Source organism: Dermacentor albipictus, chromosome 1 (genome assembly GCF_038994185.2).
Source record: "Dermacentor albipictus isolate Rhodes 1998 colony chromosome 1, USDA_Dalb.pri_finalv2, whole genome shotgun sequence".
Lineage (NCBI taxonomy): Eukaryota > Metazoa > Arthropoda > Arachnida > Ixodida > Ixodidae > Dermacentor > Dermacentor albipictus.
In genome coordinates this window covers 311,009,345-311,035,085 of record NC_091821.1, presented here as the reverse complement: position 1 = coordinate 311,035,085, position 25,741 = coordinate 311,009,345, and the positions used below count along the sequence as shown (strand labels likewise).

General features: G+C 48.9%; 1 protein-coding gene across 5 annotated transcripts in view; it reads left to right on the top strand.

Moving 5' to 3' along the window:
* The window catches only part of GckIII (Germinal centre kinase III), a 201,607-nt gene that overhangs the window by 143,687 nt on the left and 32,179 nt on the right, over window positions 1–25,741 (top strand). For 4 of the 5 annotated variants that reach the window (XM_070531556.1, XM_070531555.1, XM_070531553.1 and 1 more), the window contains exons 2-5: window positions 2,231–2,779; window positions 9,505–9,690; window positions 10,269–10,414; window positions 12,152–12,374. In XM_070531556.1, the coding sequence (XP_070387657.1) occupies window positions 2,231–2,779; window positions 9,505–9,690; window positions 10,269–10,414; window positions 12,152–12,374 (1,104 nt within the window). Of the gene's footprint in view, window positions 1–1,597; window positions 1,760–2,230; window positions 2,780–9,504; window positions 9,691–10,268; window positions 10,415–12,151; window positions 12,375–25,741 lie in introns of those variants that run through there. The other variant, XM_070531554.1, reaches the window with a different exon arrangement.

The following is a 25,741-nucleotide window of genomic DNA, read 5'->3' as shown; positions in this document are numbered from 1 at the left end:
CCTTTTGCCACGTCACCCTGGACAACCTTTTCGTTGTCTTAAATAAATTCTGAATGAATGAAAATTAATCGAGTTCTCAAATATTATAATTAGATGAAGTGTCAATGAGAAAATTGCAGTAACCTGAAAAACTCCCGATACAGCTTTCTGTTGCTCAATACGAGCTACATAAAAAAAAAAAAATCTGAGCCGTCGAATAACACAGCCAGCCACACTTCCACACATATTTTGGGACTGTACACACCAATACCCCGACACTAACCCCACGACCCTCTCGTCGAGATGGCACGCTGCCCTGCGTAGCCCCAACCTTGACGAACAACTCTGGGCGACCCAGCAGGCCTGCGAGGCGGCGAAGAGGCAACACCTCGACGTCCCCACGTGGGAGGCCTAGGCCCAGCCACCATCTCTTGCTGGTTTCAATAAAGTTTATTCAGTCAGTCAGCCGTCTAATACACGCGCGAAAATTTTGCGTGTATTGGCAGACTTCTTTCAGCTCGGGAAACCACTCTTATATAGCATTTATCGAGCAACAGAAAGCTGTATCTGGAGTTTTTCAGGCTGCCCAAGAATTTTCTCATTGACACTTTTCATCTAATTATAATATTTTAGATGTTGATGAATTAACACTGATTATCTAATTATGCGGAATGCAGAATAAATCATCTGAGTATATCCAAACGACGGCAAAAAACATGGTTCTGTCCAGCTACGTGGTTTTTGCATATTTTTAAATCTTAGTGCGTGATAGTTGGGACACCCTGTATACGCCGGCTAAACACTGGCTTTTATTGAAGAGGAGAAAAGAACGAAAAGAAGCAAGAAGGCGTTCTCGCTCCTTCCTCAACTGGTCTGTGCCTTGGGCACCAAATTGCGCCCATATTAACGTCGGTTTCTAAGTATTTTCGATACGACGCGGACTTTTCTGAAAGTTTGCCACGCGATGCTCTGTGCCCGTTTGTAGTGACGCTGCCGTTGAAACGCCGTCTCTCGTGCGTCTCGGCCTTTAACATTCTGTGGTCACTTTAAGGTCACGAACGGTCTGTGCTTTCTTTTTAAAAAAAATATCTCTTTCATTTCTTTCATTTTTTTTTCACTCCTGGCCTGTTTATGGCTGATAGAAACATGGCGCCATCTGTGATCTGTCCTTCATACTGACATTCCGAGGAATAAAGAGGAATGGCGGCGTACAGTGTGTAGACCACACGCACGTATTGGCAGCTTGCTGATTCTCGTTTAGTACGTGTAATTCACCGGACTGTTTTAAGACGCTAGCCTGGAGGCGACGATGACAACGTGTCCATTGTTAAGCAACGCTGCTGCGCTCTGTGCAACGCTGTAATCACAACGCGCGCACGGTAAGCGGGAAGGGAGAAAGCCGTCACGCGCGACTTTTGGCAGGCGCCAAACTGTCGTCGCGCAGCGCCGTGGTTCATTAGCGTGACGTCATCGCTTCTACGTCCTCCTCCTTGACGCCCTGTGTCTCGCCGCTGCCTCTAAGCGGAGAAGTCCCGTTGACATTCGGTCAGGTGCGCACTATGGCAAGCCTTTACGCTGTCTTGGGAGCGATGCAACGTGGCCGCCGTTTGTTTGGGCCTTTGCGCACCTCTCGATGGTGGCTCTCTCGCTCTCGTTTCGCGCATTGTCGGTACCGACCAGGACCGTGCTGCTACGGCTCGTAAGCCTCGGGCGCTTTTGCGCCGGTCCCTGCGGCAAGTCTCCTTCGGAAGGCCGCGCGTCGCCAGGGATAGATGAAAATGCGAGTTGCTTCCCTTTTCTGCTGCCGGCTTAGTTGCCGCAATTTTTTTTTATTTGGAGGGGGGACGGGAGGTAGATCAACGCGCGATATATGATGTGTTACTACGAGCATAAAAGCTACCGCCACGGATTTCGAGACCTATAGCGCGGCATCTCCTCTGGAGGTACCTTTAACGACCACTTACAACTCCTGTGCGAGCAGACATATTGGCGATGGACAGTTTACGGTGTCTGGAAATCTTGGGATGGTGAGATCTGTGAATCGTATTGTATCACATGCAGTCAGATAACAGCGAAAATTAGCTGTGTGGAAAGTTGTCAATTCGAGCGTGTCCTTTTTGTCGGGTGTAGTCTATCGTGAGCAGTGCCCCAAGAAAGCCTCCTGCTCGAATGCTTATATTGGCATCGTCGCGTATTCATATCGAGCAGGTCAAGATTGCTGACTCCCCGGTCTGCTTTGTGTGCCTTGCAGAAGGTGGACCCGGAGCTGATCTTCACCAAACAGGAGCGGATCGGCAAGGGTTCGTTCGGCGAGGTGTTCAAGGGCCTGGACAACCGGACGCAGCAGGTGGTCGCCATCAAGATCATCGATCTGGAGGAGGCAGAGGACGAGATTGAGGACATCCAGCAGGAGATCATGGTGCTGTCGCAGTGCGACTCGCCCTACGTGACGCGCTACTACGGCTCCTACCTGAAGGGCACCCGGCTGTGGATCATCATGGAGTACCTGGGCGGCGGCTCGGCCCTAGACCTGATGAAGGCGGGCCGCTTCGACGAGCTCCACATCGCCGTCATCCTGCGCGAGGTGCTCAAGGGGCTCGACTACCTGCACTGCGAGCGCAAGCTGCACCGCGACATCAAGGCCGCCAACGTGCTGCTCTCCGAGATGGGCGACGTCAAGCTGGCCGACTTCGGCGTCGCCGGCCAGCTGACCAACACCACGAGCAAGCGGAACACGTTCGTGGGCACGCCCTTCTGGATGGCGCCGGAGGTCATCAAGCAGTCGGCCTACGACTCCAAGGTGGGCCGCGCTGAGAATTGTGCGAAACTCGGACGTTGTACCCTCGATGATTGTTCACTGACGAAAATAATGTTTGAATCGTATCGCCCACGTCTTGAGACACTACTGAGTGGACGTGTGCTGCAATCTGAATAATGCTTGTAAAGTGTTTAATGTAACGAGTAACGAATTGGAAAATAGTCTGCCGAGTGTTTGCTTCCGGTGCCAGCTAGCGTGTATGTAGCGGGTTATCTTCCTTGTGTCCTTTTCTTTTTTCCTGTGCTTTCCATAAAGTATATTCTTAGTGTGGCTGAATAGGTGTTTTCCTACTATGCTACTAGACATGAAATAGTCGAAGTTTTATCTGATGTTCTAGTGAAGTACGCATTCTTTATGTTAAGCATGAGAAAACTCAATCAAGCATTTAAAATTGTTAATTCGTTCTGCTGCTGTACGCTTTTAAGTATTCTGAAGATGAGTGAAGTTTGGTGAAACCAAATTTTCAATGAACAAGAACTGTTTGGCGCTTGAAGTATTTATGCTACAGCCTGCGTGTATGGTGGCGAGGAAACCACAGATGTGACGTGCACATTCCTCGTTGAGTAACAAAGCCTGATGCTGCAGTCGTCTGAGATCTTGCTTCGCCGAAGCTTCTATCAATTTTGCCGAAATTAGGTAATTTACGAACATTATTTAGATTTGCTTCACAGGCGACGTGCATGCAAGCGATACGCTAATATCCTTGTGGGAATTCGCACGTTCGGCCGGCGTCGACCGGTGGAGATAAGTGTGCCTTCACTCCTCCCTCACTGAGGCCATAGTCGCTTCCGTTTCAATTAAGCGATTCAATTAATCAAATGATCAGCGGCCTGCTTATATGCAACCGCTGAAAGTTGAGGCGTTAGGGTGGCGGTGAAGGAGCCCTGTGTTTAAATGTTGAGAGTTTCGGACGTTTCCTTACAGCTGGCGAACGTTTGCTCTTGCCTGTTGTCCGTTCCGAGTCCGTTGTCGTACATAATAATAAAATAAAAACGCCTTCATTTGACCCAGTGAAAGTGCATGCACAGCGAAGCTGGGGCGGACGTTAGACAAGCAGTACCATCACAAGCGATGTACGTCACACGCGCGCGCGTACGTGTGTGGAAGAGCAGCATACATTCTCATTCTTCTAAGCCCCCCGCCAAGCGCAAGTGCCTTACTGAACTAATTGAAGTTTCCAGGGTACATTGCATCAGAAAATTCTTAAAGTACGACTTACACAAAAGCTCACATGATAGCGTCGGATTGTAATTCGAATATGCGAAAAAACAATTCTCTCACGCGAAAACTCAGACAGAACCCTTCTCCAGCTGCCGCGGCGGCTAGGTGGCGGTACTGTTTTCAGGTGAGCACGAGCCCACGAAAAATCCCGATTAACTGAGGCTAACAGCTTCGCTGTAAAAAGCGTGCCCACTGCATGCTGGAATGGCGACAGATTTTGGGAGATGGCGAGCTGTGTGGCGGCGCTTTTCGTTTGCCGGTGCTAGAGTCGCTGTGTAGGCTCCTCACTGAGCGGAGCCTATCCGTTAACTCTAGCCCGTGCATCATGCTTGCTTCGCGTATCGATAGGAAGAAAATCGGCAAGACCTTCGAGCATGGAGAGCGATGGTATATCTCCGGGCATTGCAACAGCGGCGAGGTCTGGCGTCCGTGTTCCTTGTAGTGGTGTTGCGTGCAGTATTGATATCTCTCTGTTGCGCTCTGGAAAGAGCGGCTGGCCTTGCCCGTGGGTTCGTTCAAGCAATATTTTTTTCTCTTGCTCTTCGTATTCCTTCCGACTGCACGCATTCTAAACAACCGCTCGGTCAATAGCGCCTTGGAAAGTGGTCATATGCTACAGGTTTTCTTTTTTATGCACGTAAACGATTTGGATTTAGTCAGTTTCTTTTTTTTTTCTATTAGTGAACGTATAGCACCACATATGCTACCAGCATCCCTTTGATGAACGTTCAGTAGTTTAGTAGTAGTAGTAGTGTAACACCTGACACCATTTTCTCTTTCCATACAAGTTGCGTTAACCTTTCGGCAACTCCTCCGAGCCCTGACATGCCGCAGTGCTTGAGGTGTCATGTACCGCGTATGAAACTTTCGATGCGTGACGGTTCTTTGAGGTCTTACATGGACGGCGATTTAAGTGCTCTTTTGTTCTAAGCGGTCGCGTGCGCACAAAGCTACCGCTTTGATCGCGGCGGCGCCGGAAGGGGGGAAAGGGGGGTTGCCGGATGTGTGCTTCTTGGTTCCGCAACCATTAATCACGTCGCGCCAAATCTGATTGGCCAGTGCGTATACGAAGGGGCCGCTGTCACCGTCGTAAACTTAAACGAGCGCTAGTGAGGAGAAAAAAAAGTTCATGAAAAAGCCTTGCCTGATAAGCTCGAAAAAGTGCTCAGGGCTGCCGACGAGAGATTGCGCGTGTAGACGCCGTTTTAACTTCGTTGTTTCGCCGCCGTACGCGCCACGCGTTGAGGGCGCGCCGTGTATGTCTCCGTTTTTTTATTTTTTCCTCTCCCGTAATTGCCTTTCTGGCCACACCCTGCGTTTACCCGCTTAGGAGCGACGCTGAACAATGCAGCCGGATGGAGGCTGACGTGCGGCAGTGTGTTTAACCACGCTGCTAGGACGAGCGCCGATACGTCGTCGTCGCTGCGGCGAACGGGCACCTGTCGAGGTTTCCAATAAGGCCGCGTGTACCGGTTCTGCCTGTCTCTCTCTCTCTCTCTCTCTCTCTGTGTGTGTGTGTGTGTGTGACGGCGAAGTCTGTATGGACGGGAGGTTGGCCCAAGAACTCTTGGGAACAGTGAAGCTTACTGAAAACGAGGAAGTGGACTTTCTTCTTCTTTTTTTCTCCCTTTTTTTAAAATCTCGCTTACCCGTTTGCTTTATATGCAGACTGCTCATGACGCTTCGCCACGATGATCTCGTAAGTGCGCCACCGAGAGGGCGCATTGGGAGCTTTGAACAGCCGGAGCTGTGGCAGGCATAGGCAGCGGTACAAGGTAGACAGAGAAGTTTTGAGAAAGAGAAAAAAAGATTGAAGAGATTTATACAAAAGTGCTAGAATAAAAAGCGTGTTAGCATACCGAGTTACTCAAGCAGGCTAGGTGACTATCTGTCACCACCCCGTTTCGAAGGGGATGCCAATAAATCATCATCATAATTATCAGTCATCATCAAAAGCTTGTGCCGCGGTCGTAATTGCCACCTCGCGGAGATGCCCGATGCGTGTCGTCGTGCTGCGTTTTGCTAGAATGATTGAGGCTGATCGGCGGCATAACGAGAGCGAACGTGCCTGGAAGTCGCGTTCACGATTGTGGACCGTGAGAAAAATATAAAAGTTGAGGGGCCTGTAAAAAAGGGGCCTTGCGCAAGTAACAAGCGAACACTGTGTGTGACCCTGTGCCGATTTGTCGGCTCGGAACTAATGGCCGCCGCTGCTCTGCTTTCCCCACCGTCACGGGCGGCAGCAGTGCGCACGGGCAGTGCACGCACTTGCGCCGTCAGTTGGCTGCCCTCCCCCCTTCCGTATCCTTTTTTTTTTAAATCTTGGAGGACGTACGTGAATTGTGTTAATCTAAGCGGCCTGTGTTGTACGGCTCGAAGGTTAAGCCGCTGCGCATACGGATGGCGTAATCAGATTGTGAGAGCCCAGTCCAAATTACTTCGGCGTAATTTGTTTTCCAGGCCCTATCCGAGCGCTTTACCCGGAGCATTCGCCTTCTTCGATTGGCGGTGTGAATTTTTAATGATTAACGTGTTTCTCTTCCGAATCGAAGGACCACCGACTTACATCGGGATGCCTGGTGGCTTGAACATACAGAGTGCGAGCCCGATTTTTTTGAAAGGCACTCACTGTCTTACATCATCGGTGCATACGAACGATTCGGGGATGAAGCCGGATGAATAGCATTACAGCACACGTGAATACGCGTGGTGCTAAAAGGACGCTAAAGATGAAGCAAACACCATATCACTTTAGACTGATCAAGTGTTCTTTGAAACTATATTGCTCTTAATTTTATGGTAAGAGACTGATTTGTTCAAGAGCCTTTCACCATACCAGATGGCAAATATTGGTTATACGCAGGAGGTTACGTTCCCTCTAGGGAGTGTTCTACCGCAAAGTTATTTTCGTTTAGGAGGATGCAAAGTGCAGCCGCGGCGGCTCGAGCATTAGAATTAACAAGCATAAAGTAGTGTCGCCGCCTGCCGGCAGCTTCAGAAAGCAGCCGTTAACACGCGGCACTTTCTCCATGTACATGGTTTGTGTTTGAGCCGTTCTACCGCAGAAAAGTTATCTAAATTTGCTAAGTTCACTATTTGGCTCCTTTAGAAGACAATGGTGCCCACTTTTATCGAGCTTGGCCCAAGCTACGCCACCGTACATGGAAGTCACGTCCATCTGGCGCGGGAACTTCAAGGCGTCACTGTTATAACCCCGTTTAAGAGCCGCTCTTTTTCACCCCCCCCCCTTTTTTTTTTACCCGCAACAGGTAATTTACTACCACAGCTGAACTTATTTTGCTCTCCAGTATTCGTTTCGAACCACCCGTCCACCTCGTAGCAATCGCCAGTACTCTGTGATTCAACCGCGCCAGCTACAGTGCGTCGCGAGAGCGTTGCCGTCGTCGCCGGATGTCCTCGCTTTTTCACCGGCGGCGGTGTCGAGGACTTCCCGCATTGTCGCCGTCGTCGTAATGGGTGGGAGGCGGCGCCGGTTGCTATGCGTGTCGAGGTCGCGCAGTCGAAACGTACCCTTCAGGCGACGAGCAGCGCGTTCATTTCGCCGCCCTTTTGTTTCCACCTCTCTTGCACCCACTCCCCCGGGGACAAATGTGTGACGAGCGGTGCTCGGGTGAGCGCCTGCCGGCTCATCTTCACCAAACCTCGCCGTCCCTCGCCTACCTGTCGCCTCGGACGATTTCGAGCACTGCCCTAAACGCGCGGCTTGGGTAGCCTTCTTCGTGAGAGCGAAAATAAAGAAGGGGACAAGAACCTTGCGTTTCGCGGGTCTCAGGAAGGCATCGTGTAACGATGTCTAAGAGCGCCGTGTTGAATACACCGCATACTCATTTAGTGAAGCCGTTAGGCGTGCGTCACTTCCTGTGTCATGTGCCGCTAAAGGGCTGCATCCTCCGGTGGTGCAGCGCATAATAACAGTAGTTGTTGTTGCTTGTTCATTAATGTATATTTCACTTCAATAAAGGAAGGAGTAACAAAGGGAATTGTGGCTGTCCAGCTTGAGCTAAAGCCCCTCTCTATACTACAACAAAAACGTGCAGTGATGAAGGGCAAAAGGGTGGCAGTTTGGGCGAGTTGTTATGTCATGATTTTTTTTAGGCTTGTAGCGCAGCTCAGAAGGAGCAAAAAGGGGAAGGGGAAGGGGTAATGAAAAGGAACGGAGAACCGCATGTATATCCATATATCCACACCGTCTCACATAATCTGAAGAAAATCACCAAGTGAGCGAATATTTGTGTGGTGTTTTCTGCCCCTAACAAGCTTACTGGGATTTGCAAGCTCACTAATCCAAATAAGGAGGCCCCTTCTAGCTGGGATAAGAATGATAAAAAGAAGTTTGTTAATTGCACACATTGTGTTGTTTATTGTTTTCCACTGAAGTGCGGAAAACTTTACTTCGGTCAGACTGGCCGATGTCTGAATGATATTCTGTGCGAACATTGTTACAAGGCTAAGAATTATATTACAGCTGGGGGGTTTCTTGCGCAGCACTGCAGAATGTGTCATTGCGAACCTGTTTTATAAGCATGCGTCATTTTAGGTCGTAGTCATAATCAGCTAACAATAGAAATCATTGAAGCGAAAGCTACTGTAGGTCTTGGCCATGCATGTGTAAGCTCACCTTCATTATCATTATCAAGCAATGAATTGGCATATCTCCACGACTGCCACCACACGCTGTCTGAATATGTTTTTTCACATATTTACTTTTGGTTTTGTTGCTTGGTTTTGTGTTGTCTCTTCATGTCACATGGTTTGCGGAGTGTATAAGTAGCCTTCTGAGTCACGAAATAAACCATAAGTTGGAAGTTAGCACTCACCCTGTTCTCCGTTCCTTCTCATTACCCCTTCGACTTTCCTTTTTTGCATGTTCTGAGCTATGCTACAAGCCTAAAAAAGCTGATGAAGGGCCTTTAGCTTGAGGTGCTCACACCGGAATGGCGGCTATCAGGGCACCCCTGCCCCCCGTAATTGACACTTGCATGCTTCGTTTCTTCTCTTTTCATGAGTAGATGCAGGTTTTCTATTTCTTGTGGACTCGCATAAGCTTTATAGCACTGCGTGCGTTCCTTCTTACAACAGTGTTTTCAATGCTTGCAGATGGTAACCACTCATTACCACGTCACCCTCTCATTTCCCAGTGGTCAGCTCAATTTCTTGGCATTGACTTTCTCAGTGGGGTTTTGCTGCATTTTCTTATGCTGACCTTGTTTCTGTAATGCTCCTGACTTAACTCATTGTTGGCTGCATACTCGCTACATTGTGCGACTATGATGACCTGCTGCTGAATCCCAGGTTCTGGGTACGATTGCTTTCAGATGTAAGACCCCCACCACAATCACAATCAAATCATTATGTGGCCACACTTGGCTTTGTTTTCCTGTTCAAACCTTTGCTGCAGTGTTAGTGACCATGGTAGTACTGCAGGTGAGGGCATTTCAAACACTTTGGGGTTTATTTAATATCAGGCTGACATCTGGAGTCTGGGCATCACGGCAATCGAGTTGGCAAAGGGCGAGCCACCGAACTCTGACTTGCACCCAATGCGTGTCCTCTTCCTCATTCCCAAGAACAACCCGCCACAGCTGACTGGAAACTACAGCAAGCAGTTCAAGGAGTTTGTTGAAGCCTGCCTCAACAAGGACCCAGAGAATGTGAGTACTATCACACTGGTCTTCCATCTTTTCCTTTGCTGTTACCCTGCTGCTAGAGCTATCATTGCACTTTCCTGTAGGTCATTTGAAGTGAAAAGTTTTTCGCTGCCATCAGTTTATGAACTTTTCTACTGCTTGTAACATGTCGCCAAATTTAGTTGGTACTGCATCCTGTTTTTTGACATTATTCATTCAGTGTGAAGTACAGTTGTTATTGACTCTCAAAATATCCTGATGCCCACTTTCTTGAGTTACAGTGTGTCCATTTTTATTGTATAATTATTTTTAGCGGTAGATAATTTTTGATCTGTTTAATGAAAATGAATGAATACACACAGTTTTTAATAGATGGACTCTGGCGCTCAGATCATGATAAAAGCATTTTCGTCATTTTTTTATATTTTTCTTGCAAGTTCTCTTGCTATACAGTAGTGAAGTCGGCACAATCTGATGTCTATTGAGTATGTCCAACATTGCAGCTGCTCTTTCACCTTGAAATAGCCTGTGCCTTAACAAAACACTTAACTTTGAGCATCACAAGTATTTTCTGGCGAATGTTTTTTGTACCTGTGGTGCAGCGACCAACAGCAAAAGAACTGCTCAGGTTTCCATTCATCCGAAAGGCAAAGAAAACCTCCTACCTAATGGACCTTATAGAGAAGTATAAGCGATGGAAAGCAGCTGGGGGTGGCCAAAGTGACAGCGACTCAGAGACATCCGATTCGTAAGTAGCACTTGCTCTAAGCTTCTTGTACTACTGCTTTTAGCTGAGCGTGTCACTGTACTGCTGCTCTCGGTTCATTGTGTGTCAGCTTCGGCAGTCTAGAATTGATATTCATTTAGCAGTGATGCTGTTTGGCACATCCAGGCTGATTCCTTGCGCCAATTGCGCCAACTGTGACGGGAAGGAAATCCTGCTACATGCTGCACCAAATGGTCACTCATCGTAGGGAGTGCGCCAGGCCTACGCCGACACGCACCTGCTCCGAAATTCAGAATATTTTGCACACACAAGAATGCACCATGCATCAAGCAACCATCCTTCTAGACTCACCCTCGCACGCTTTCCCTCACAGCTACAGCATATGTGGGCACCAGCCATGATCTTAGCGCATTAGGACATTATGCGGAATCCCACAGCGACACTGCCACTGCCGCTGCATTTTCACCTGGAGTGTGCATATAATTGCTATAACAATAATTATGTCATTATGGCGACACACGATTGTGAGGGCACAGCTGCTCGATGTGCCTTTCTCGCGGTCGAATAGTGGTATACCGAAATGAGCGTAAGGCACATTTTATTACGACTAAGCAGCCCGGACATGGAAAGAAGAAATTCAGAACAGGAAAAGGAAGTAGACACAGACGCATAAATCGCCACACAACCTGGATGCTATTTAATCTATACCTGTGAGTATAACAACAGAAATAGTGTCCTTGTATCTCTTCCACATGAATTTGCGCTGTTTAGTTTTGCTTTTGATCAGCTACCAACTTGTTCAGCTAGTAATTTCAATTATAGTGTTCATATAGTACAGCTACCCAATTCTTATTAACATCGCTTGAGTGCTGAACAGATAGTTTGCCAGTGCCTTGCTTGGAACAGCCTAGGAAGCCATACTACTCATACCAGCTCATGCCGACTAGCATGAGGTTTAAGTGAGTAGTAACTCTATATTGAAGTGCAGAAATAATGGTGAATTACGGTTATTTCTACGTTTATCTTCTTCTTTTTATTTAATAACACTAAAATTAAACAGCAATTTGAAGAAAGATACTTGTTTGTTAGTATAATACAATATTGAATGTGCAATGTTTCAGAAAGTACCAACTTATACAGAGCTTCCTTTTTGCACCAGAGCAGTTACTGCGCCAATGCATTCTTTTCTTGCTCCAAGCGGCATTTTTTTCTGCTCCGAAAGCTGCTCCAAAAGACCAAGTGCCGCTTCCATCACTGACATAGTGAAGGCTGCTGTATTGGCTTCGACTATGTGTGTTTCTTCAAATTAGATGCAACAAAGTGATAGGCCAAGGGGGCTTATGAATTCTTGCTTGTGGGCTGGTCAGTTAATTTTATGGAAAGTGACACATATAAGGAAGTTCTAAACAGGACAGGCACATATTTGCAAGAGGTTCCTATTGTCTTTTCAGCAACTTGCACGATGTTATATTACGCTCGAAGAAATTCGGGTCAGGTGCTTATTTTTTTTTAATGTCAATTCTGGAAAATGAGGCCTGTTATATTCTCTTAAATAGAGCAACATACTGCCGTGTAACACCGGAAATTAGTTAATGAATAGTACATTCTTCACTGCATCAGAGAAGTAAAAATTCATACTCTGTGGGTTTCTTTCCAAAAAAATATTGTTTACTTTTCTATGTAGCTGGGTTTGTGTCATGTCTACTCAGAGGCTGCAGGAGACCAGGTTTTCTAATGTAACTTCGATTTTTGGTGCAGGGATGAGTCCAAGATGAACGACACATGGAAGAGCCTACGTTGGGACCTGGGCACAGTCAAGGCACCTCCTGGGTCACTTGACCTGCGTGGCTCTCCACCCGACAACTACCGGCCCAAAGGCGGGCGCCTCAACGGCGAGAGCTCTCCAACAACAGTCGGCATGCTGCCTTCCTCGGATGTAATCTACAGTCGCACTCCTGAGCCAAAGCTGGCCTCGTCACCTGTGAGTGTCTTCCTCTCAATATTTGTTATTCGCTTTTTCATTTAGATTGCTTTCAATTGCATTGAGATTGAGATTGAATTTGAGATTGCTTGTTCAGTAGAGTGTTGCTTTTAGACGCAGTAGGTGCAAGCAACGGAATGGTTTATTGAAGATAGCATGGCTGCTTTTATTCTGTACAAATCAGCAACTGCATGCGCACTTCGTGGTGCAATAGACGGGCTTGCATTGACGCGATACGACACTTCCTCCCCCTTAGAAGCCTAGCCTGTCGGGTGGTTTTCTTGTGCGCGTAGAACGCCTAGGGAGTCCTAAGCCCACCGGAACACTTGAGGTTGCTTCACTGGAAGCCTGGGATGTACCAAGTGATCCGTCTGACGACGGCTCAGCGTCTTCCACTGCAGAGGGTTGATTACTCTCTGTTACTTGGTTGTCTCCGGGCCGAGTTGTGTAGAATTCTTGCTTTACTTTATCCGCTGTGAGTCATGGCCGCACTTGGTCCACGTGACGGCGTTGCACCCCCCCTGTGGTGCAACGCCGTGACCATATGTCTACCTCTTGTTGACGTCGCCGTGCCGGGTAACCAACTCTGGCAAGCGTAATTGTACTTCCGTGACCAAACTGGTGCTCCTGGTGAAAAGACTTGTGACAACGGTGCCGGGGGTCTGCTCACCATGGGATCCCGTGCCACCTCTTCCTCTGGTGTCCCGAGGGTGACGCTGGAATGACTGTTAACTTGAAGTCACCGCACAATCGTATATTGCCGTTCTTTTTTGCTACCGGAACCACCGGTGTTGTCCAATCTTAAATGCTTATCGATGAAAGCACTCCGTCTTGTACAAGACGGTCAATCTCGGCCGAAACTTTGGAGCGTATGGCATAAGGCACTGTACGTGCCTTACAGAAACGTGGGCGGGCTCCTTCTTTGAGGTATAATTGCACAGGGGGGCCCTTGTAACAGCAAAGCTTGTTATCAAAAAGATCTGAAAATTCATCGAGCAGAGGCGTCATCTTGTTATCACGAACAACATTTATACTTGAGGTGGTTCTAGTGTCCCAGAAGGACACACCTGCCTTATGGAAGGCCTCTATCGTGTTCCGGCCGCAGAGCAGCGGTCCGTTACATGCCACCACGATTAGCGTGCTGGTCACCACAGTCGATCCAGACTGAACCCTCATGGTTATCTCACCGACAACTGGCAATGGCCCGAGGAAGCATGGAACCAAAAAACGTCGCGGAGCGACATTTTTTCCGGTGCCGGCTACTATTTGCGATGTTTCTTAAATGTGTTCTTTGGTATGACGCTGACCAGAGAACCCGTGTCTAGAATAATTCGCAATTTCCGGCCCTGCCATGTCAACTGTTCCTCGAGAAGCTTCAACGTAGCTCTGTTGGCGGAGCTGTGAGCGACAAGAGCAAGCAACATTTCTTCTTCGCTCGCACCTTCCATTTCCTCGACGGCAAAGCCACCACGTTCCCGAGGGCGGCCACTGCTTTATATGTTTGCCAGATGACCTTTCCTGCCGCAGTAGTGGCATTTGGTGTTTAGATGATGGCACATGTGTGTTGCGTGGGGGCCACCGCAACGCTCACATGATTGGTTGTTCTTTGCAGTGTTCCACTTCGTCTAGGGTCGTCATCCTCGCTGCGACTGTACAAGATTGATGCTGGTTCCCGTAGTCACTGGGTCTGCTTCTCACATGTCACAAACGTCGCCTAGCGCCTTCTCTGAAGCTATGGCAAATTCTTCTGCCTCTTCAAAAGTTCGCTTCTTCCACGTTAATAGGCAGCGTTGTGCGTCGTCATCCCTGATTCCGCATACTATGCGGTCTCGCAGCATACGATGCAGCGAGTTGCCGAAGTTTCAACTTTCCGCCAGTCTCCGAAGGTCAACAATGTATTCCCGAACGTTCTCTCCGTCCCTTTGCTTGTGCATGAAAAATGAAAAACTCGCCGATATTTCATTAACTCGAGGATTGTAGTGTTTCTCGAGGTATTCTACGACTTCATCGTAAGTCTGGCTGTTAACCGACACGGTTGGAAGGCGTCCTTGCAACATGCGCACGACATTATCGCTCAGTAAAACACCAGCAGAGCTTTGTGTTTGGCCTTGTCGGTAATTCCATTGCCCTCAAGATAAGCTTCCAGCCGTATCCTGTATGTGCTCCAGCTGCTCACTGTCTCGTCGAAAACCGGTGGGCGAGATGCCATCATTCCATCCTGTCAGCCGCAGACCGTGCTCACATGAGATCCCTTCCTCGTCTCCACTGCTGTAGCGCGGGTAATAACAACAGGCACAGAAGGTGCAAGCAGTGGAACGGTTTATTGAAGATAGCCTGGCTGCTTTTATTCTGTACGAATCAGCAAGTGCAATAGACGGGCTTGCATTGACGCGATACGGCACTTATAGTTACAGTTGAATGCCAGCACAGCGAAGCCCATGTCAATGAAATTTTTGCCACAATGAAGATTTTTTCAGTCCCCGTCAATATCCCATAGAACATGATGCATAGAAATTCCCTCCAAAACAAACTGCATTGCGGACACATTTTCAATTCAACAAAGTTTTTACGGAACAGATGTGAGCAGAAATATTTAAACTGTAGCTTCCCGAAACCTTTAAAACTGTTTTTTCATGCCTTGACAAACCATCGACCTTGATAGCATAATAATAAAAAAAAAATACACGAGCTGGAGCTGCTCGGGCCATGAGCAACGTAAACAAAATGGAAAGCCGCCATGCTGCATTGGCAATGGCGATGCAATGCGTTCTTATGGAGGAGCATCCGAGCTCCGAGAAAACCTTTTTGGGTCATATTGGTTAGGAAAATGGTGTGTGCAAATAACATGCACACAATAATTTTATTTTTATAGTATTTCTAATTATTCATTTTCTGCAAAGTTTCGTCAAAATAACTCCAGTGTACAATACCAATTACTAGTTGCGAGTTCAAATCACGGTAGGGTGCGACAAGGCGTACGGCCGTTGCACGCTTGACAACGAACGGTTGCACGCCATTTGGTCATTGTCTCTCGAACTGTTGGATCGTCAGCTAAAGTATGTCGCAGCTGACAAGGAAACGTAAGCTTTTGTCGCTAGAAGGGAATGCTCGAGTTATCACTCAGGCTGAAGCTGGAAAGAAACAATCAGTCGTAGCAGAAAAATGTGAAATTCCAGCGAGCTCTCTTTCGACAATATTGAAGAGCAAGGATACTATAGTCACAACGCTAGCTTCAGGGACATCAGCGAATGCCAAGAAAGTGACTCAGCCGGTACACGAGGCCTTCGACAAGGCACTTCACACCTGGTTCGTGGAGATGCGAGCCAAGAAAATTACCCTTAGTGGTGATATCGTGCGGCAAAAAGTGATGGAATAAAGCGAGCGTAGGTTGGCCGAACAGACTCAATTCACGGCACAGCATCATCGGCAAAGTTTTGTGCAGTAAAGCTGCTTTGGCGGATAGTGACGGCACTACTGCGTGGATGTCAGCCAGCCTCGCACGCATCCTGAAACACAATGAGCCATCTGATATTTATGTTGCTGATGAGACCGGGCTCTTCTACAAAATTCTGCCTGCCAGGACCCCGGATTTTGCGGGGCTGCGCTGCCATGGAGGCAAGCACAGCAAGAAGAGCATAACTGTGTCCCTGTGTGCTAATATGGGCGATTCGGACAAGTGGCCGCTTTTGGTCATCAAAAAAAGTGCCAAACCACACTGCTTCAAAGGAAATCGGAGCCTTCCCGTGAAGTACATGGCTAACACTCGGGTCTGGATGACCAGGTCTATTTTCGTAGAGTGGGACGAAGCCTTTGACCGAGACATGGGGAGACAAAGCTGAAAGGTTCGTCTACTTTTAGACAATTGTTCCACCCACATCATAGAGGACGCCGAGCTGGAAAACATGCAGTTAAAGTTTATCCCACTGAACTGCGCCTCTATCATTCAACCCCTCGACCAGGGGGTCGTCCAGAGCGTCAAGCATGCCTACCATGAAGCAGCCTTATTCAAAGGCTGCTTCTGAACACGCAGTTGGGCCATGAAAAAAATGTGGACCTCTTTATGGCGCTCCAAATGATTGCCGCTTCGTGGTGTGTAACGAGAAGTGCCATAATCTGCAACTGCTTCCGCCATGCTAGGTTTACTGTGCAGGCTGCCAAGATTTCGGACTCTGAGAACAAAGGTAGCGATAGAGACGGGTCACCATCTGATGAAGTCACAGTCACGTGGGCAGCCCTGCAAAAAAGTGGAGATATGCCCGCCGATGTTCATCCCAACGAGTACTTCCAAGCCGACTCATGCATGGTGGTGTACGAACAATTGACAGACCGAGGAATCCTGAATACCGTCCCGGAAGACTGTGTTTAGCCGGATGAAGATGAAACAGCCACGCAACAGGAGCCTGGCCCACCGAGTCGCAGGTCACGGACGCATTCGATACAATCAGAAGTTGCATTGGGCCTCAGGACGACGATGAGGCAATGGCTCTGCTGGTGGCTTGCGAGAGTTGCATTGTGCCATCGCTTGGCAAGAAGCTCTAACAAGCTAAGCTGACCGATTTTTGGAATTAAAGCTTGCTTTTTACGTCAGTGAGCCATGTGTCGTCTATATATTTGATAACATGACAACGAAACTTTTCGCGTGCCCCATCAATTTCGTTTTACAGGCGAACCCGGCTATATCGAACTCGCAAGAAAACGTCTATCAGTTCGATATTGACGCAAGATGATTTCAAATTACGCGCCAGCCGCCTCCTGCGTCCGTCCAGCTGCTTACTGCTACCTGCGAAAGATAGCGGCAGTGAAGCGGGCAACACGGGCTCGCAAGGCACGCGCAATCGGAGCAACGTGCCATCAGCGCGGGACACGAGGGAAGAAGAAGAGGTGCGGGTCTCTTGCGAAAAGACTGTGGACGTTCTAGCGAGGCTCTCGTTTAGCTCTTTGTCGGGCACAAGTTCGCCCTAGGTAGATTGATTAAAGCAACGTCACTCAACTGTGCGTTACAAATCTGGTGGAGGTGCGGGGTATGATTTCAAGCCCTTCTCAAGCCAGAGAAAGGAGCCCGGACTCACGGCGACTTGGACCCATCGAGTTGACTCCTGTTCACCAACGCAGCAGTCGTCGCCTACGTGGTGAGCCCCCCGAGTTTTCCCCTTTGCCGGTTTCTATCGGAGCGTCAGCATCTGCTAGCGGAAACGCTACCCAGATGACGACTCAAACCACGCCAACTCACATCGTGGTCAACTCGCCAATGACGCCAGAGCCTTTCCACGGCGACACATTTGAAGACACGGAGGACTGGCTGGAACGCTTTGAGCGCGTCGCTGAGTTCAATGGATGGAACGGAGAGCGCAAGATACGAAATGTTTACTTCGCATTAGAGGACAGCGCTCGAACGTGGTTTGAAAACCACGAAGCGACATTTCTGTCGTGGGATGCTTTCCGACGGCAGTTGCTGGCAACTTACCCGAGTACCGACCGCAGGGAGAGGGCCGAAGCTGCCCTGCAAGCAAGAAACCAGCGTAATAACGAAAGCGTGGCCATGTACGTAGAAGACATGTCCCGCCTATTCCGCCGAGCCGATCCGAACATGAGCGAGGACAAGAAACTACGTCATCTAATGCGCGGCGTAAAACAGGAACTGTTTGCAGGGTTGGTTCGGAGCCCGCCGCGCACCGTCGTTGAGTTTCGTGCAGAGGCGACAACAATGGAAAGCACGTTGCAACAGCGATCAAGGGTGTACAACCGGGAGATGAACATCACCTCTGTAGACACAGTTCCAGCCGTCTTTGGAAATAGCGTGGAGATCATACGAGAGCTCGTGCGATCTGTAGTGCGAGAAGAGCTCCAGCGGCTACGGCTCGACCAGAACACTCCAACGCCCTCTTCCCTGGCAGACCTGGTTCGTGAAGAGGTCAGGCAGGTCGTCCGGGAACCACAGCTCAGTGCGCAGCCCCAAGCGCTACGACTGCGCCAACCGAGCGTCTCATATGCCAATGTGCTGCGGCAAACTCCCGCACGTGCTGACGTCGCCGCCACTTCCTCTATGAATAGCTCGATGCCTCGAACTACGCTGCCGCCACCCGAGAGAAGATTCAGGAAGGCTGATGTATGGCGCACTCCTGACCGAATACCCCTCTGCTACAATTGTGGGGAGGCTGGCCACCTGTACAGAATGTGCCACTATCGCCAGGCAGGGCTTCGTGGCTTTCCGGTGAACGCACCTTGCCCCCGAAATGGTGAGCGTCCATCGGAAATCGAAGAATACCTGTCCACTCGTCAGAGCTCCCCATACGCCTACCAGCAACACCAACCTCGATCAGCAGCGCCGTTTAGGCATCGGTCACCGAGCCCCCGCCCGTCTTCAAGCTCCCCAAGACGCCATTCACAGAGCCCGCTTCGGGAAAACTAGAGTCAGCGACCTCAGGAGGTAAGGTCGCTGCCGACGCGAAAAGACAAGAACCTCCATCGATGACTCCGAGCGACGACGAGGGACTCAGAAACCAGTGTCACAAGAGCGACGTTGGTTCCGATTTACGTGTGTTTGTTGACGGTTACGAAGTGAACGCGTTAGTGGATACAGGTGCGGATTACTCGGTAATAAGTAGTGAGCTTGCCAGGAAACTGAAGAAAGTGCTGACACCATGGAAAGGGCCACAAGTTTGCACCGCAGGAGGACACCTCATCGACCCCGCTAGAAAGTGCACGGCTAGAATAGGAATACGAGGCTTCACGTACGTCGCTAGCTTTATCGTCCTTCCCGAGTGCTCAAGAGACTTGATTATTGGCATGGACTTCTTGCAGGATAATGGCGCTGTAATCAACTTGCGGGAATCGTGTGTTTCCTTTTCAACAAAGCACGCTATCGCAGCATTCAACACTGAAGAAAAATTCGACGCCCTTTACATTGCCGATGACGACGTGATGCTTCCTCCTAGATCCAGCGTAGCCGTCGCAGTAAGAAGCGACGCGTAAAACCGCAGAAATGTCATTTCGGCTTTTGCGAGCTTCTTTTCCTCGGCCATGTCGTCAGTTCAGAAGGCATTCGCCCGGACCCTGAGAAGACTGCGGCCGTGGAGAAATTTCCAAAACCAACCGACAAAAAGGCTGTTAGGCGATTCTTAGGACTTTGCGCCTACTACAGACGCTTCGTCAAAAATTTTTCATGGATCGCCGAACCACTAACGCGGCCAACAAAGGAAGACGCGCCTTTCGTCTGGTTGAATGAGCAGGAGAATGCTTTCAATGAGCTCCGAAAGCGTCTTCAGAACCACCCAGTTCTTGCTCATTTCGACGAGGAAGCCGAAACTGATATTCACACAGACGCAAGCAATTTAGGACTCGGTGCCGTTCTCATTCAGTGGCAAAACGGAGAGGAACGAGTGATTGCGTATGCTAGTCGAACACTGTCGAAGGCTGAAGTGAACTACTCAGCCACAGAAAAAGAATGCCTCGCGGTGATATGGGCCATCAGCAAGTTTAGACCATACCACGGTGTAAGAATACATTTAGGTGTTGACACTGCGCTCGGCGGCGCGACCAGGACTTGTTCGCCGCTCCCTGCGCTTCTCTCGAACGCTGACAGATGGCGCTACGCACCCGGGGCCCCTAGTCGCCGAGCTTCGGCAGCCGTAATGCAGATGCCACGGGATCTTTCGGTGCCGCTGCGTGTATGCGTGCTTTGTGAAGTGCGGCAAGACAACGAAGGATTGAAACTGCTGTCGACACCAAATAATTTTGGGCTACTTCGTGTTTTTCTTGCTGAGACTGCATGAATGGGCGGAACAGCAGCGAGGACGCTGCCCTGTGCTGCTTCCGAGCTCGTTATCGAAATGCGTTCACAGCAAATTTTTTTTTCGTTCATCCGCACGACTGCTGTGAGCATAGTTAACTACACTGCCTCTTAAATATAAAAGGTCGGACTCAACGCGCCCACATTTGGCCTGAAGAGCCTACGCGTACATTCAAACATTGCTTGAGCAGTGTATTGCGCCAATGCTTCGAGATGACCGCCGTGTTGAGAACATGGTTAACTTCGGCCACCTGGAGTTCTTTAATTTGCACAGAAACCTCAAGGACGTTTCCGCATTTCGCCTGCATCAGAAATACTTACTCCGCAGCCACGAATAGAACCCGCGCTCTTGTGCTGTATTGCAGAACGCCACTGCCGCTATACACGCGAACGCCGGGACCAAAACAAAAATCCAAGTGTGCATTTGCGGCTTTTTAATAGCAAGTGCAGTCCACAATTAGGTACGCGAAACGCAAATAGTTACTGGAAATGCCACTGGCGTTGTTTCTGCCAATCTTATCCCTCAGGTCGGCACCGACGATGCTGAGTGGTTGTCTCTAGCACTAGGCCCGAGAACGTAGGTGTAATGCCGGCTGCGGTGGCCGCGAAACAACGCAAAAGGTGCCCGTGTGCTGTGTGATGTGAAGAATCCCATGTGGTCTAAGTTTGGAGCCCTCCATTGCGGCATCTATTAATGCCCATATGCCCCTTCGGGATATTAACAGCACAATTTGCTTTTTTTTTTGCTCAAATGCGGCCTGAATAGCCATTCTGTTGAACAAACAAATTTATTACTACAAGTAGCCTCTCTGAGAGATGTGATTTCCTGTAGTCACTAGGTTACGCACAAAACACAGTGAATCACAACCTACTGGGCTACTTTCGTGTAATCAAGAGCCAAGACCGTGACTGCAATTGTGATGATCACTGCATTCATTTATTTGGACGATACACTGAGCGAATCATCCTCTATCATCTAGGATGAGCACAGCTTGGCCTGTTTCTTTTTTTCTTGACACTGCTTTGTCATGACTGCATTGGTGTGCTTACAATGCTGCCTCATACGCATGCTGACGTAATAGTGGAGGAGCTGTGCGAGTACTTCTTCCTTGTGATCAGCACATGGGAATGTCATCGTGTATGTATCTATCACTGCGTCTATGGTGTCCCAGTACACCGTGTGGCAGTCTGCATAGTCAACAAAAAACCGCTCCGTATGCTTTAGAAGGTCAAATATGTTGACGTTAGGGTGGGTAAGACCCCCTCTGGTCTTCACATTTGTTAGAGCTGCTTCAGCAAAAGAATTATTTTTTACGCTGAAGGCTGACAAGCAAGCAGCGCAGCTGGTAACTCTTCGCATCTTTCTGCACAAAAAACCGGTGACATAATAAAGTATGCAGTCTGTAATTTGCCCTCCGTCTGATTTGTGTTTCCGAACGATATCTTCACATTCCCAGTCTTCTACTGAAACTAGATCGTCTAGCTTTTCTTTAATTTGATTGATGAATCCAGGGCATGATGCCACTTTGTCGTCTGTTCTAATGAGGGCCCTGAAATATGACGCATCCAGCAATGGTTCCTCACCCTCGACGACTTTGCAATTGCCATACTTCGGAGGTTTAAGGATACTGTAGATCGACAGCGTCTGGTAAAGCTGCATAAAGGTGGGCATCGAAGGGTGATCATTCTGGCTTCCTGCCAACCGTATTTTGCCAAAGAACCGCTCGATAGGATCTTGGTTCATTTTGTTGGTTAGGACATATTTGAAGTTGTGGCAATCAAGCAGCACCTCACAAAGATCCAAAGTGGACTTCAATGTGACTCGAAGTCCCTCGCAAGTGCTCTTTGTCAAGAACATGTCGTTTAAAATGTTGCCACTTTCCAGTTCTCTTTCCCAGCTGTCCAGCCAGTCAATTCCATGCTTGAGAATTGCGAGGTCTCGGCTGTTCCTTGTGATCCCTTCTGCTGGAAATCGCCTGTTCAGTGCATCAAACAAATTGTTTAAAAACAACGTGAATTCTTGAGTTTTCTCGCTGCCTATGAGTTTGCGGATGCCTTGTTCCCGATAAAACTGAATACCCGCCGCCATGGAGCGGCTAAAGACTTGGGTGGCTAACTTCACACGCATCTTCTCACGGTTACTCGGGTATATGTGAGAGTGCGTTATTTTCGGGCAGACTTTTAGGCCCCCCGCGTTGGCAACGTCTTCCTTGTAGACTTCAGCATAGTACTCCCACTTGATCCACTGTCCTTCGTTTTTCAAGTATCGCTGCTGCTTAAGTCTATTTCTCACACACTTAAACAAGTGTGGAGTGTCAGAAAACGCAAAAACTTTTCTTTCAGGGTCAACTGGGTGCGTGAACGAGTTGCAGCTCTCCTTGAGGCTTCCATTAACACCTAGAATGTTCCACATGCTCCTGTTTGTTGACGCGCCATCACAGACAAACCCATGAATCTTTGCACCGGCTTCTTCGAGCATCACAATAGCTTGGAGAAGCAACTGAGCGAGAATGGAGCCTTTGGTTGCATTTTTTGCTGCGAACACCCCTATAGGTTGAGCGTAGCTATCGCCAAAAGGACAGAACATGAAAACGAGGGCGTGATCAGCGAGCTCATCAGCGTTTCCAGCGTCTGTTACCAGCCCTACATATGTCATCGTGCGAGAATTGACACGTTTACTTTTTCTAACCTGCATTTCATCGAACATGATAATCCCATGTCGCTTGAAGTCGTCCATTTTTTCTATTTTCCTTTTCAGAGCAGAAAAGAACTTGCTGTCAAATCCCGACTTAAATCCCACCATAGAGACATACCGGCGTATTGTTCGGACTGACGGCAATGCGAGCACTTCGTTTTCCATCAGGAACCTGTAGGCTGCTGGTGACCTGATATGAAGGAGCAAGCAAAGCAGGATCCAGCTGTCCGAGTATCGTCGTCCCTTCTTAGAACCAGTCTTGCCAGCAGCCACACATTCCTTTAACACAAGCTGCTGTGCCTCAGTAAGGTTCGCATCACGAGAAATGCGGTCAAGTGTTTCATCACTTAATTGTTTAAGCTTGGCTTTGCATTTGCTCAGTTCCGCCTCAAGCTTTTTTTTTCCTTTTAGAAGTCGCACTTTGGACCTGTAGCAGGAAATTCTTGCCTTCCGCAAAAGGTCAATGCGGGCTTTTTTGGAAGGGCTGCTTAAAAGACGAATGTGCTTCATTTCTCCTCTCTTCTTCATACGGGAGTAATGTATCCGGAGTGTGTCTTTCAATCTTTCGCAACGGTCGCAACTTGCTTGTTCAGAAAATAACATGCAGTTTCTGTGCCGCCACACGCCACATGTGTCGATATATGCAGAATATATGCACACTCGGGTTGGATGTTGTGGTACATCTCGCCACCGGGGCCACCAGCGCATACGTGCAGGTTGTGAAACTTGTGAATCACACTCTCCAAGTCGCTTAGGCCGCATGGAACAACATCGCCGCTTATGGCGTTGACAGTTATAGGGTGACCATAAATGAAGGCACGCAGTGACAGCATTCCGCTGGATGAAACTGTAGCATCTAATGACTTCCTCAGGAAAGGTGCCTGGTCGCGTTTCTTCGCCAAAGCCACTTCCGTGAAGACTACAGCCTCCACACCAAAGCTATCAACAACTTGTGTTGCCCACGAGGTTCCTGGAAATTGAATGCTGGATACATAACTCGAGAGACATGAAAATGTGAGCGGTTCCTTTTCATCTTGGCCGCTGACAGACACTCCCTCGTGACTTTCCTCGACTAATCCGAGGCTGCTGCATGCTGCCAATGGTGCTTCAGTCTGGACGTGACACAATCTATCTGGACCACCCTGATGTGGACTCGTGCGGTTGTCCTGACGAAAAATGAGAGAAATTATATCGGTGGAAATGGATTTAAGGTATTGTTATAAAACATATGCTACTATCAAAAGCAGCCAAACGCAAAAAGCTACAGGCAAAAGTTTCGCGGACTGCTCCATAAGCTAAGGGCTTAATCATGCTGTATGCTAACAACAGCTAAATTATTTAATGTCCTGGGCTGGGCAGTTACTATTAACCTGTATTGCAAGCAACTGTATCTCGTTATCCAGGGGCACCTATAGGTATCTATGGCATGCCGGGAGGACCGATACGGTTAGCAGAAAGTTATGTACAGGGAACACTAAGCACCTAGAATATTAAGTACCCGGAGCAGTGCAGAAGAGAACAAACCTTAACGTCATGAACGCCAAGGAAGACGGAGGTGGCACTTGAGGAGGTGCCTCCAAGTTTCATGGTGGGAGAAGGGCACGTTCCTTGATCACTCCACTCACATGTCTGCAGTTTCTTCTGAGGGCTCGATGATGGATCGGTGCCTTTTTGTTTTTCACAGACCGTCCCAACGGGCAGTGCGACAGCGGCGGGAGCGGGCCGCTTGCTTGACTGATCGCCACACGTGGCCGTAGACTGTCGTTTTCTAGGAGGCTTTCTTGACCTTGTCGGTTTTGTCAGATATTTCGGACACCCGGGAAAAATACTGGGCACAGCATTCGCCGACAGCACCGGGATCTTCTTCGGTACATTTAAAAGTACCTTGCCATTGAACTCGGCATAGTACGATTTTGATATCATATGCTCGGGAAAGTGCTTCGCGCAGACGTGGTCGCTCGGTTGCAATATCCTATCTGCTCTGGGAATTGCCCGGCGCCAAAGTTCTAAGCGAGCAGGCTCCGACGGAGCTTTAAAAAGTGAAACTTGATCCGGACAACTCCGGTAGCCCGAACTGCAGTTGGGTACGAAGCACTTCTTACCCATAATTGCGTCTAGCAGACTTCTGGACCCGGCTGAAGTTGACAGGTGTGTCACAGCAACAAACAACAGATCACAGACACAATGCACATAGGCCGCGACGACCGTCCATGGCGTCGGCCCGCGCCACCACGTGCGTTTCCACAACTGTCAATCCGGCTTGTGCCAAACCGCGACACAAAAAGCTAGTTCTCGCAAAATTTGCTCGTCCACGATGGAAGCTGACGACGTGGAAGCTGAGATCGTGGTGTTCACAGCTTGTGATGCACTCTCTCAGCCCAAAACATCGACCAACGCAGCCTAAAAGGGCACCTAAAGCAGGGCACGCCGGAGAAGGGAATATACGGCTCTGGGCACGCCGCTTGCCGCACCGAAAGCGAAGGGCCTCTGCTCCGCAGCGCCCCCGCGCCGCTGCGGTCGGCACATGTACTAGAGGGCGAACACAATCTGTGCGCGCTCTCCGCCGCGGCGGGCGGCCAGTGTCAACACCTAAATATATTATTCTTACACCGTGGACCATACTTATATGGCCGACCCTTCCGAGCTGTCAGCGACCATCATTCATTGTGCTGGCTTGCGAATCTCAAAGACCCATCTGGACGGCTAGCACGATGGAGTCTACGGCTGCAGGAATACGATATAACGGTTGTATACAGGTCCGGTCACAAGCACAGTGATGCTGATTGCTTGTCACGTGCACCGATTGAATACAAGGAATCTACGCTTGGGGAAAATGAACACGATTGCCCGTTCCTAGGAGCTGTGACAACATTGCAAATGGCT